This window comes from Lathyrus oleraceus, chromosome 5 (assembly GCF_024323335.1).
Source record: "Lathyrus oleraceus cultivar Zhongwan6 chromosome 5, CAAS_Psat_ZW6_1.0, whole genome shotgun sequence".
Lineage (NCBI taxonomy): Eukaryota > Viridiplantae > Streptophyta > Magnoliopsida > Fabales > Fabaceae > Lathyrus > Lathyrus oleraceus.
The window spans coordinates 539,487,118-539,500,251 of record NC_066583.1 but is presented as its reverse complement, the minus strand read 5'-3'; the positions used below and the strand labels follow the sequence as shown (position 1 = coordinate 539,500,251).

General features: G+C 28.5%; 1 protein-coding gene across 1 annotated transcript in view; it reads left to right on the top strand.

The window, feature by feature from the left end:
* The window catches only part of LOC127081940 (uncharacterized), a 35,962-nt gene extending 26,563 nt beyond the window's left edge, over positions 1-9,399 (top strand). Inside the window, exon 3 of the mRNA XM_051022167.1 lies at positions 9,160-9,399. Within this exon, the coding sequence (XP_050878124.1) occupies positions 9,160-9,399 (240 nt within the window). The remainder of the gene's footprint in view (positions 1-9,159) is intronic.
* The last annotated feature ends 3,735 nt before the right edge of the window (positions 9,400-13,134 follow it).

Sequence of the window (13,134 nt, the reverse complement as noted above, 5' to 3'; positions counted from 1 at the left end):
GAAGTATTCTAAATATGATATATATATATATATATATATATATATATATATATATATATATATATATATATATATATATATATATATATATATATATATATATATATATATATATATATATATATATATATATATATATATATATATATATATATATATATATATATATATATATATATATAGACAGTATTGACTACACTCCAAGACTGTTATGGAAAGGACAAGTAAATTAATGTCATGAAGTCCCATTATTGGCAAGATATCACCATCAATATTCTCTCAAACGGTATCATCTCCAAAGCACTATAAAAATGCCTCACCATCATCATTCATAATAGAGACTATTACACAAGAATTCTACAATACACCTTGAATCACATACTAAATAACTTGCTATTGTATAATTCAGTAATCACACACGAGTTGTTGCTCTTAGTGTGATCATTGGTCATCTGTTTTTAATTGTGTTCATCTTGCTTATCTAGAAGCACCAAACACGCTCTTGTAATTCTCGATAGTTGTTGTAATTCCTCAAGTGACTTGTGAATTCCGTAGACTTGAGAGACTAAGAGATTATTGAACTCTTAGACAATTGTTGTAATCTTTCTAGATTATTGGATTAAGTCCTTATTTAAGGCAAAATCATCTTGGTCGGGTAGACTGGAGTAGCTTTGACTTTCAAGCGAATCAGGATAAACTTCTGTGTTGTTTGTTTTTACCTTTGTGTGTGTAGCATCGCAAAAAGTTTTTATTTCCAGTAAAAACAATTCAAACCCCCCTTTCTTATTTTTCTCAACCTTCAGGATCTAGTGAAGAAGCTCAATTTATAAATTTACCCTTCATTAGAGAATTCAAGATAGAAAGTCCACCTTATAAAATAGGGAAAATTTGTTGGGTGAATCACAACTTGTCCAAAAAGATAAATGCAAATGCGATTTTGGATATTACTTTGACGCAAAGAATGCTTAAAAGTCAAAATTCGTTGAATGAACCACCATTCTTCCAACAAATGCATACATAATCAAATGTCTATTTAATGGAAGTGACTTTTATTTATGAAAGGAGTTATATAAATATTTCATATTTTTTTAATTTAGTTTATTGTTACTCTATTGTATTATCAATGAAAGAGACAAGAGGTTTATAATGTGCAAAGATAAGTCAAAGTGGATTTAGTAAAGGATTGAGAGATCATATAATGTCGTTTTGGTTACTATCACTATGATTAGGTAAGTTGTCTTTCATCGGGGTCTCATTTTCACATCATTATGGCATATGTATTAGTTGTGGTCACTATAATATGTTGGTTTTGATTAGTCAATCATATTGATCTTTATGTTTTTATGTAAGACATGTTATATCCTTAGGTTTAGAGTAAGGATATACATTTATGCATAAATACAACTTGATCATTTATATTATTTATGAAAATCTAAACTCAAGAGATATATTTAGATTTGATATTCACATATACCGTTGAATTTTAATGCTATCATATTGTTTATTGGGTTGAGAGATCGACGAATGAACAATACAATTGATACTATAATATTATTTCAAACATAGATAATGTTGTTGAGAAATATGTGATAATATACACCGATGACTAAAGTGTGTATAATTAATCATTAATATGGATATAGTTATAGCAGTTTTAATCTAACTCCGACATCTCTTTATTACTGTTAAACTATGTTTTACTTTATTTAGTGTATGAAATAACTCTTAAAAAAATCATTAAACCTTAATTACTTAAATAGCAACAATTCTGTATAAGTTGTACTGTGACATCAGTACTCGAGGAGATAATATAAATATACTCACATTCATTCTGTTTTTATTTAAACAAGCCACTTTATGACAATTGTTCTAGCAACTTGCTTTATGTGAATGAATCCATGCACACTAAGTTTCTGAACTGCCTCGACGAGGGGAATGGTGGTGACATTGAGGACTTGGGAACCAGACACCTTAATGAGAGAAAAGTATTCCAAATCTGCAAGTGAGCCATCAACTGAGACAGTGTAGTGAAATGGACCGGGCATTTCCAACTCAATATCAGAGGAAGAGTGCAATCCTGAGTTGGTTGCTTGAATTTGTTCTCACAAACTATACCTTTATTTTGTTCAAGAACCTCTCCAAGTACTTTTAAAATGGTGACATATAGGTACCGGATACTTGTATAGTATTCATGAGATTTTATTTTTTTCTTATTATTCGGTTTTGAATGAAATTTGTGATTTTTTCAAATATTAATATAGTATATTTATGGGTTTTAATTTTTTTTATTATATTTCAATATTATTTTTGATTTTTTTAATTTTTTATAGTATTGTTTTTGTTATGAATTTAATAATTTATTTCTCTACTCGTATATTTTATAGAAAATTCTTATTTCTTATTAACGTATCGTATCTTACTTATTTTTTAAAATTTCGTATCAATACCGATATCTGCATAGAACTCATATTCATAAAAGTGACATTGTATCTACATATGATAGCATAATGGCCACATTTATCTGATTATTTATTGTCAATTCTAGAGATGAACCTACAAAGTAATTGCAAATACTCAAAAATGCTTATCTTGGATGTGAATTTTTAGGGTTAGAATTTTTTTATCTTAAGAGGGGTTAGAATTTTTTTAATCTTAAGAGGTGATAATTTTAAACTTATATTGCCTTAAAGTTGTGGTAATGGGATTAGGTCATTCAAAAGTCTAGTCCATAACACGAGGAACCAATTCATGCAAAAGATTTAAAATCAACTACCACTTCATATGTATGGATCTTTGGTATGACTTGCTTCCTTCTTCTTTGTCCAAATAGGATAGGGAAATTCAATACAAGAGAGTATCACTTGATTTAGATCTATCATTTTTGCCTCTTTGTTCTTGTGAACCATGATATGTCATCCACTAATATTTATAACTTTTTCTCTTTATATTTTTTTCTTTAGTCGGGCCTCTAATCAAGATTTTAGATTGTTGAGTTGACGATTCATTCATGGAGTTGTATAATTTTCAACATTGCTAATGCTTCTTTTCTCTAGCTTCTTTAATTTTTTAGAATCTTTCGAGGTTAAATTCAAGACTGTTTGAATGAATCATTTTAATAAAGGAAAATAAATTTTTGAGAGAATTTAAAATAATTTGATCAAAATATATTGTTTGAATAAAAATATGGAGAATTATTAAAATGATGTAAATTTATAAATTTAAATTTAAGTAATTTCAAATGACACCAAAAAGTAAAGAATTTGAAATTGTTTTTTCATTCTATATAATGCAAATGTTACATTGTTTATTCTTAATTTTTAAATTTTTGCAAGATGGTCTTCATATTTATGAAAATTTTAAATTCATTCCCAAAATTTTCAAAAAATTACAAATAAGTTCATAATAATTTTCAAATTTTATAAATTCATCTCTTCAAAATTTCAAAAATTTCAAATTGGTCCCTATTTTTTATATTTTAAATTTGACCCAAAAGTTTTAAAGTTTATGAAAATAACTCCAAAAATTTAACAATGAATCATTTTAATATTTCATCCAAACAAAAGAATTTAAAAATGAATGTATTTCAATTGCTTAGAATTTTGAATTCCTTAAAAATTTCAAATTACCTCATCCAAACACACTCTAAGGGTTAGGTGTGGGTTATAATGATTGAGTTGAGTTTATTGATTATATAAAACTCTTAGAGTGTGTTTGGATGAAAATTTTTAATGAGGGAAAGTAATTTTTGAAGGAATTTGAAATGATTTAACCATAATTCATTGTTTGGATAAAAAATATGGAGAATTGTTAAAATGATATAAACTTATAGAGTATTTTATTCATGTTAAATTTAAGGAATTTAAAATGACACAAAAAAGTAAATAATTTTAAATTGTTTCTTCATTTTATATAATGTGAATGTTAAATTGTTTATTATTAATTTTTCAAATTTTGTAAGACGGTCCTCATATTTTATGAAAATTTTAAATTTAACCCCAAAATTTTCAAAAAATGCAAATAAGTTTCTAAATTTTTTCAAATTTTACCAATTGATCCTTCAAATTTTTAAAAATTACAAATTGGTCTATTTTTCATATTTTAAATTTGACCAAAAAGTTTTAAAATTTATGAAAATGACCCCAAAATTTTACAATGAATCATTTTAATACTCCATCCAAACAAAATAATTTAAAAGTGAATGAATTTCAATTGAATCATTTGAATTACTTAGAATTTTAAATTTCCTAAAAATTCCCCATTACCTCATCCAAACACATTCTTATTTCTCTCTTTTATGATTATTTTTTAAGAACATTTAGTTTGATGACCTCATTGATTACCTTTAAAGACGCAAATTTACATCCCTCAAATCAATAATGCACCTTCCAGTTGCTTAAAATTGCATTTATAGAGAAAATTGAATGTCTTCATCTTCATCAATATCATATAGGTACTTTATTAAGTGATAAAAAAAATTCACAAACATTATATTGTTTCTCACTTTCCCAATTGCCCAACTTTTTGTAAATCAAGAGTGGACTTAAATTTAGATTGAACTCGAGATCAATCAAATCTTACTACTGGGAAAAACATGTTTAACCTCAATTGAAGATGAGGTGTTACCTTGATTTCAAAGGCGAGATAACGAAAGACGTCATAAAAAGTGACAATTTTATCTCTCGATTAAAACTCTATCAAGGGAAAAGGTCGAACCTGTAATGGGTTCGATCCCCAACAACTACTTATTCTTTTTTTTAAAGACGCCATTTTACCCTTCGGTTATTAGTGGGTTTGACAAATTTTGAATCTGATTCATCATCATCACTATCAATCTGGGGTGAAGAGCAAATGTCGAAACCTCGTTTCATTGAATCTTACGGAAGATCAAACATTGAATATTGCATATATTTATTTTTGATATAAAATAAAAAAAAAGGATTAGATAAATAAAATGAATTTGAAGTTACATGATAAAAGATTATGTTAGAAAATCAACCTTACACCAAATTTTTTCTACTCTCATAATCCAACACAAAGATCTTTTCCAAACTTCTTAAAGTTTCACTTTTTTCATGAAAAATTATTTCATTATCAATTTTTGTGTTTTACAATGTAGCGTCATATATATATATATATATATATATATATATATATATATATATATATATATATATATATATATATATATATATATATATATATATATATATATATATATATATATATATATATATATATATATATATATATATATATATATATATATATATATATATATATATATATATATATATATATATTGGCGGTGTTTGTGTTCTGATCGGATGTAGAGGTTTTTTTGTGGATTGATGTGTTGAAAATATCTTGTGCGTTGTTACTTTATAAATAAACGACAAAGATATATTGAGACAAAACTGAATTACTTTTTTTCCCGAATTTGGCCTAAAATCGAGGGAAAATATTATTTATTTTTAAATAAAAAATAAACTAAAATATTATTTATTTTTAAATAAAAAATAAACTAAAATATATATTGTAGAATTGAAAGAAAAAATGGTGAATGGAAAAATTAAAACAAATATGTATTGTTTTCTTTTCAATTTTTTTACTATTCGCCAATTTCTTTGTGTGTTGTAGTAATCAAATAACATATTATATTCAAAACAATTTGCAGTGTGATTATGAATAAATTTCTCAATGTTGTCAAACGAAGAAATTAATATATTATAGAATGTTTTCTTTGATTGACAACTTTGAGAAATTATTCTTTTTATTTAATTGGAGTTATATTTATATTCAATTGCTTATTTTGCTTAATGCTTTTTATGTGAGATACTTTTTTATTCTGATCTTGAGAACATAGGAAATACTGACCATTAGTCTATGTGTTAGAATTAGGACAATTGTTGGTTAAATAGGGATATGAGACCCTGAGTATAAGATAGATTAAAAGAATAAAAAAATTGATTAGTTAAAGGTGGGTGTTAGAAAAATAACAACGCATAACCAAATAATTTTTCTGTCTTGCAATTTATCCCAAAAAATGATGTTTACAAGTATGAAACAGTTGTATATATAAATTAGAATTAAGGTAAAACTTAGTAAATGTATTTTTTTATAATTAAATATGGATAGCATACCCCTCGATTATAAAAAAATGATGAAATATATTATTTAATAATTTAATAAAAACTAAACTAAAAAGAAAAACGCAACTTTTAAAGAAATAAAAATAAAAATTACACCTAACGAAGATTCGAAACATATATCCTGAACTTATTTACTCTTTGGTTTTATAATAAAACGGACATAAAAAATTGTTTGTTTTTTAGCAAAGAAAAGAAATGGCGCATAAAGTATTAAACCTTAGTTTTTTTTTGTTATGTGATGTGAAATGGTTGTCTAAATTATACTATCTGTAGCGAAAATTATATCCAAATAGTACAAGGGATAATGAAACTTATAAGATCCTTGAGCTTTTGCGAGATTTTTCATTATAAAATTCCACTAAATTTCTATGTGAGCTTCGCAATCTCATCACCAATTGTTGTCGTCTTTAAGATCATGCCGTTCATAAACTTTGCATATGCGGCCATCTTATCAAGTGCCTTGAAGGATGAAATGTTGATCGAAAGCTTTTTAAACACCTCAAGAAATGTACCTTTTCTCATCATTTTCTTTTATCAACCTTAACAGAAAAGGAAATCTTATTTTTGGTTTTGGTTGTTTTTCCCTTTGTTTTTCTTGGATTTCAATATTCTCACCAGCTTTAGTAGCACTACGAGCCTCTCCATGCATGTCTGTAGTTTCAGAATATGAAGTACTCTTACCCTTTTCTGTTCTTGAAGTGGACATGGATTATCCACACATGAACTACTGTCTTAGTTTAATGATGGTATTTGTCGGAAGATTTCTCAGAACTTGATCTAATAGCTTCTAAGCTATCTATAAGACTTGTTTATTAAGAACTCTTCCATGAAATAAATTATCTATGCAACCATCTTGTCAAAACTTAATTCCTAGTTTGCTTTCTTTGGTGGAGCTGATGGTTGGCTTGATTGACCTCCTTGATAGTCTCCTTGATGTTGTCTTTAGGTTCCACCTTTTTGGTCTCTGGTACAAACATCCATTCGATTACATTTTGTTGAGAAAATTAATTGTTTCCACTTGTCCTTCATCTGGCAGGGAAGCTTCACAATGCATGATGAAATTAGATCCTATACACACATCACATCATATGTTCTTAATCAAGTGAAATTGAGAAAATGGTGCACAATTATATAATAAGAGTGAAATGAGAAAGTATTTGATTAATTCATTAATCCAATAATTATGACTTATGTAAAAATTTGGCTTAAATAAAGGATACTTAATGTGACAATTATTTGGGTTGATGTGTAATTAAGCCTATAGAATTTTATTTTAAAATTCAAAATATAAATCTCTCTTCTCTCTTCATAGATATTGGGACATGTCTATTGAAATGAAATGTACTTGTTAGAATACGATGTGTATATAAATAGGGATCTTTGAAAAAACAACAACACTTTGAATTATAGACAATCAATAGTAGTTATAATTAAGGAATGATCATGAATCCAAAAATAATTATAACAGTACGTATATTATAGCATTAAAATAGTCTAATTTGTTTTTTTGTTATGTAATGAGTACTGTTACGGTTTTATGAATCTTGACCACTATTGGTTGTTTGTGGTCATTTGTTCTACGTTTCAATTCATACATTTATACATTAATATGAATATTATATTGAAAGTGTGATACTGATTATACTAATAATTAAGGAATGATCATCAGATTCTTACATCCATCCATATCACCGTATAGGGTAAACAGTTGTTTTTTAATAAATAAAATATAATATTTGTAAAAAAATATATTTTAATAATATTTTTAATATAAATTAAAATTTATTATTAATCAATTTTATTATTACATTAATCAAATTCTAACATTAAAAAATATCAAATATAATAATTCATCTATATTTTATAATTTAATGTCAGAACTTGGTCAATATTATGTATTTTATTGGTTAATAAATTAATAAATTTAATTCCTAGTTTTGAAAAGATGGTTGCATAGATAATTTATTAACCATCAGCTCCACCAAAGAAAGCAAACTAGGAATTAAATTTTGACAAAAGATGGTTGCATAGATAATTTATTAACCAATAAAATACATAATATTGATCAAGTTCTGATATTAAATTATAAAATATAGATGAGTTATTATATTTGATATTTTTTAATGTTAGAATTTGATTATTATAATAATAAAATTGATTAATAACAAATTTAATATTTATATCATAAAAAAATATTTTTTTAAAAAATATTTTTTATAAATATTATTATTTTATTTTAAAAAATAAAAAATACTCTTTACCGTACTTTACCGTATAAATATAATGAACAATGCGTAATATAAATATTGATGTTTGAAAATGGTATAAGAATATTATCTCTCAAATCATTATAATTATGTATAATGTTGGGTATTATATACACATATATTCTTTTCTCATGAACATGTATATAATATATATAGATTAGTATTTGAAATGCATGAATTGTGAATGGAATAATACTATTCGGTAAGTTTAATATTGTTTCTCAATATTGAACCTGACAATAGCATACATGTGAGATATATATTATATTATTGTATAGTATAATATTAGTGTAAAAAGAAAATATTTTGTCTGCATATGCAGATTAATTTTTATGCACGGTATACATTGCCTATAGAGTACTTGTTTCTCATGTTTTATAATAATAACCACGTAGAAACTTTATATCATGATCTCAGTATATAACAAAGAAATCCAATCTTAGTTATATATAATTGTCATGATATCCGATATAAATATTATGTATCAAAACAGAATTTGTTAATCCCTATGTGATCAAATTCATTAAAGTTTATAATTCTAAATTTTGATTTGATAATATATGAATAACATATTAAATGGTATTTATTATTATAAGATATATTTTAATCATTCAAAGATAGATCATGACTTATAATTAATGAAATTAAAGTGTTTCTTAACATATTTGTTACTTGTATATCCAAAGATAGACATGCATGTTACTTTGAGTATGATTAATTCTTCATAAAATATGTTCATTTAGCATCGTTACGGAGGACAGTTTCAACTAGGTGTTATGGACTTGGACATGACATTGATAATCGATGAGAAGCCTGCATCCATTACGGAGGACAGTACGGAAGATGAAATGTCTTTTTTTGAGGCTTGGGAAAGATCCAACAGGTTGTCTTTGAACTTGATGAGAATGACAATGGCAGAAAATGTTAAGTCATCTATACCCAACACTGAAAATGCAAGGGAACTTATGAAAAGTGTGAAATAGTATACAAATTCTGAAATCACAGATAAATCTATTGGGGAAGTTTTATGAGTGAGTTGACGACTAAAAAGTTTGAATGGTCTCAACCCATTCATGATTATGTGACTCAAATTGGAAATTTGACAGCAAAGTTGAAGTCCTTAGGTATGAATGTAGATGAATCTTTTCTTGTACAGTTTATCATTAACTCGCTTCCTCTTGAGTTTGGACAATTCCAGGTGAATTACAACACCATCAAAGAAAAATGGAACTTTCAAGAAATTAAGGCCATGTTGGTTCAAGAAGAAGGGAGACTAAAGAAAATGAAAGATCGTTCTATTCATCTCACGACTCCTGATGGAGCCAGTTGCAGTAAGGTCAAACCCGACAAGAAGGAAAACAAGAAGGACAAAGCTCCTTTAAAGGTTAATAATAGTGGAGTCCAAAAGGAGAAGTGTTATTTCTGCAAGGAGAACGAACACTTCAAAAAGGATTGTCCTAAAAGAAAGATGTGGTTTGAAAAGAAAGGTATTTTTTATGTTTCCATAAATTTTGAATCAAATCTTATTGAAGTACCAAATAATATTTGGTGGTTTGATTCGGGTGCGACTACTCATGTGTCACATATTATGCAGAGATTCTTTTCAAGAAACAGTGAACTCCTTGAATTCATACACACTGATATTTGTGGTCCCTTCGATATTCCTTCTTGGGGAGGAGAAAAGTATTTTATCACTTTTATTGATGACTTCTCACATTACTGTTACTTGTATTTATTGCATGAAAAATCTCAATCAGTGGACATGTTAAAAGTATTCATTGATGAGGTGGAAAGACAATTGTATATAAAAATAAAGATAGTGAGGTCTGATAGAGGTGGTGAATATTATGGTAAGTATAATGAGAAAGGACAATGTCCAGGTCCATTCACAAAGTTTCTCGAAAATCGTGGTATATGTGCACAATATACTATGCTTGGCACACCACAACAAAATGGTGTGACTGAGAGGCAGAATCATACTCTTGATCGCGACTTAGTAAGTCTATGGGAATCGTGACTGCAAGTGCACAGTCGTATCGCATAGTTTTAAGATTATCGAACCTAAAAGACTAATAATCGAATGTACCGTTATCTAATGTTACTATGTAAATCTAAGACTTAGGATCTTTCTAAGATTGGAGGGATGAAGAGAAATAACTATAACGTAAACAAAATATTAATAAAGATATTTAATAAAGGGATATCGGTATGTAACACCTCAAACTTCGGGGATTCGATAGGTAGTTGGTGTAATCTTAAAGATCAAAATATTCTTCAGTAGAAATTATTTATAAAAAGGACTTTATCTCACACTCTCGTTTTTATTGACTCTGGCCATACTCTTAAACCATAATGCTTGGCTCTCGCGGTCTCATTATGAACTTAAAAGTAATTTTTGAATATGAATAAAGTCTAATTAATCCTAAAGCACTCTCAGTGTGTTTAGGATTAATGCCTAGTTTCAGCTATCCGGTTAAAATCTCAAACTCTCGTTCTTATTGACCGTAACTTTATTTACTTTGTACTCTCGTACGAAAAACAGTTTTAAATAAAACAAGAAACTAAACCCAGAAAATAATATTTTATAAAAGCCAACACCAATTATTTATGAATCCCGTCGTTTTGACGGTCTTTACATACCGATACCTCGAGGTTTAGCCGAACATGGATCCGGTAACAGACATGATATTCAGACAATTAAGCATACAATAAGGCATAAGTAATTAAAATGGAAATTAAAATAAAACCTGGAATATAAATCGAGAACTTGGAATGAATATTGATTCTTCAAATTAAACAATGCCAACACGCTTTGGCAATTGGGTACACCGTTACAATCAAATTCAGATGCTTAAACAATAAATTACAATAGTCCCTGATGTGGAGAATCTATTACTTTTACAAAGTAAGAAACTGCCTAAGAAAATCTAACCAAAAGAATCTAACTGGAAAAAATGTACCCCTTGGTGAGAAAACTGACCCTCTTTATATACTTACACTTTCCCTAATTGTAGCATTTGTTGGTTGAAAAAGTAAGTGGAAGTCATGGCTAAAAATGTGGAGGTCGTGGCTAAAAAGGTGGAGAGAAATAAGGGAGACCGGGTTGATGGCGGCTGCCACAATCCTAATATGGTCTCCTTAGCGAGTGTCACCTTTTGTGGGATGGGCGCCACCACTTTATAACTTTGTGGTGGGCGCCACCACTCCCTTTAGGTCATGTGGCGGGCTTCACACATCCAAGTGGTGGGTGCCACACGTCCATTTGGTGTGGTGAGCGCCATGCTTTATATTTTTCTCCACTTTCTTCTCTGTTTCTTTCCTTTTTGCTATTTTCCACTTTACTTGTCTATACATCTCTTATTCAATAAATACCTGAAATAAATATAAAATACTGCATAATAATAAGTGTTAATCAAGTAAAAAGCAATGTATATGAAGCCAAATTTACTATACGTTTTCGGGTTATCAAACTTCCCCATACTTAAACCTTTGCTTGTCCTCAAGCAAATGCTGCGTACATGAATAAAAAGTTTTGTAAGATTTTGCAGCATAAAGTATCAAGACTCGTAAAAGACACAGTTGCATTCAGATACTCATTCTATTCTATAAACTCTACTTTGGTCAAAAATTGCATCAACAGGTACTAACTTCCATACTAAGGGTATCGTTGGAACACATAGTCACAATGGTGCAACCATAAGTCTCCCTCCTATACAAACCAATCTGAATCATGTCGTCATACCTAATCCTACCTTACTAAACCTTCTTTTTATCCTATTTTATTCCGGCACAATCACATTAAGTATGTTATCCTTTCACATTCATAGCAAGATAATATGTTAGTGACTATGATCTCATCATTATTTCTTTCTTTCTTTTTCGCACTTTGGCTCAAATAACAGTTAAAGATGGTTATACCGTTGGGCTAAATGACTGAGTGAGGGTCACCTAACTTAGAAGGAACAATATCTTTCATACATTTCGTCAATCTTTTTCTCTTTTAAGCCTAAGATCATACACTTATTTGCATCGACTGCTCGCGTAGTGTGTGCTTAGGATGGGGCTGACTGCTAGATAAACTACTTAAGGAATATTAAAGGATGAAATTTAAGGCTATGGAATGACAAGTACTCAAATCGATCTTATACTTGGGAGATTTAAGGTGTTAAAACGATACCGATCTTGTAAAGTTTTTCCAAATCTCTACAATTCAACCTCCGTTTTATTTATAGGTTAGAATTTTCAAAAGATGTAATGTATCTCTAAGTCTAGATTTTTGCAAAAAAAAATTGCATGGCCTAAGAAAATGGGTGAATTAGTAAATAACGGAAACCATGCATAAAGACTCGACAACACATTGATATTTGACTCAACTGGCACTTAACAAAAATAAAATAACAAAAGGAAATAACAATAATTTAAATCTACCTAGAAAGCGATAAATAAAAGCGGTAAGCTTCCTTCCCCATACTTAAATCGTGCATTGTCCCCAATGCAATGACATAAAATAGGAAAGAAAGGTAGAACCTGGGTAGCCTGCTACTGGCGCCTTCTGCCACGTGTTTGTGCGCGTCCACCATTCCCAAGCTGGTGAGGTGGCGCATAGTCTTGTAGATCTTCCACATGCACTGTCAGTGTTACCATTTCATCGATTAAGCCAGACATGTTTTGTTCGGTTCTGAAAGCGTAGCCGTGCTGATCATGCTGCATCTGGCGAA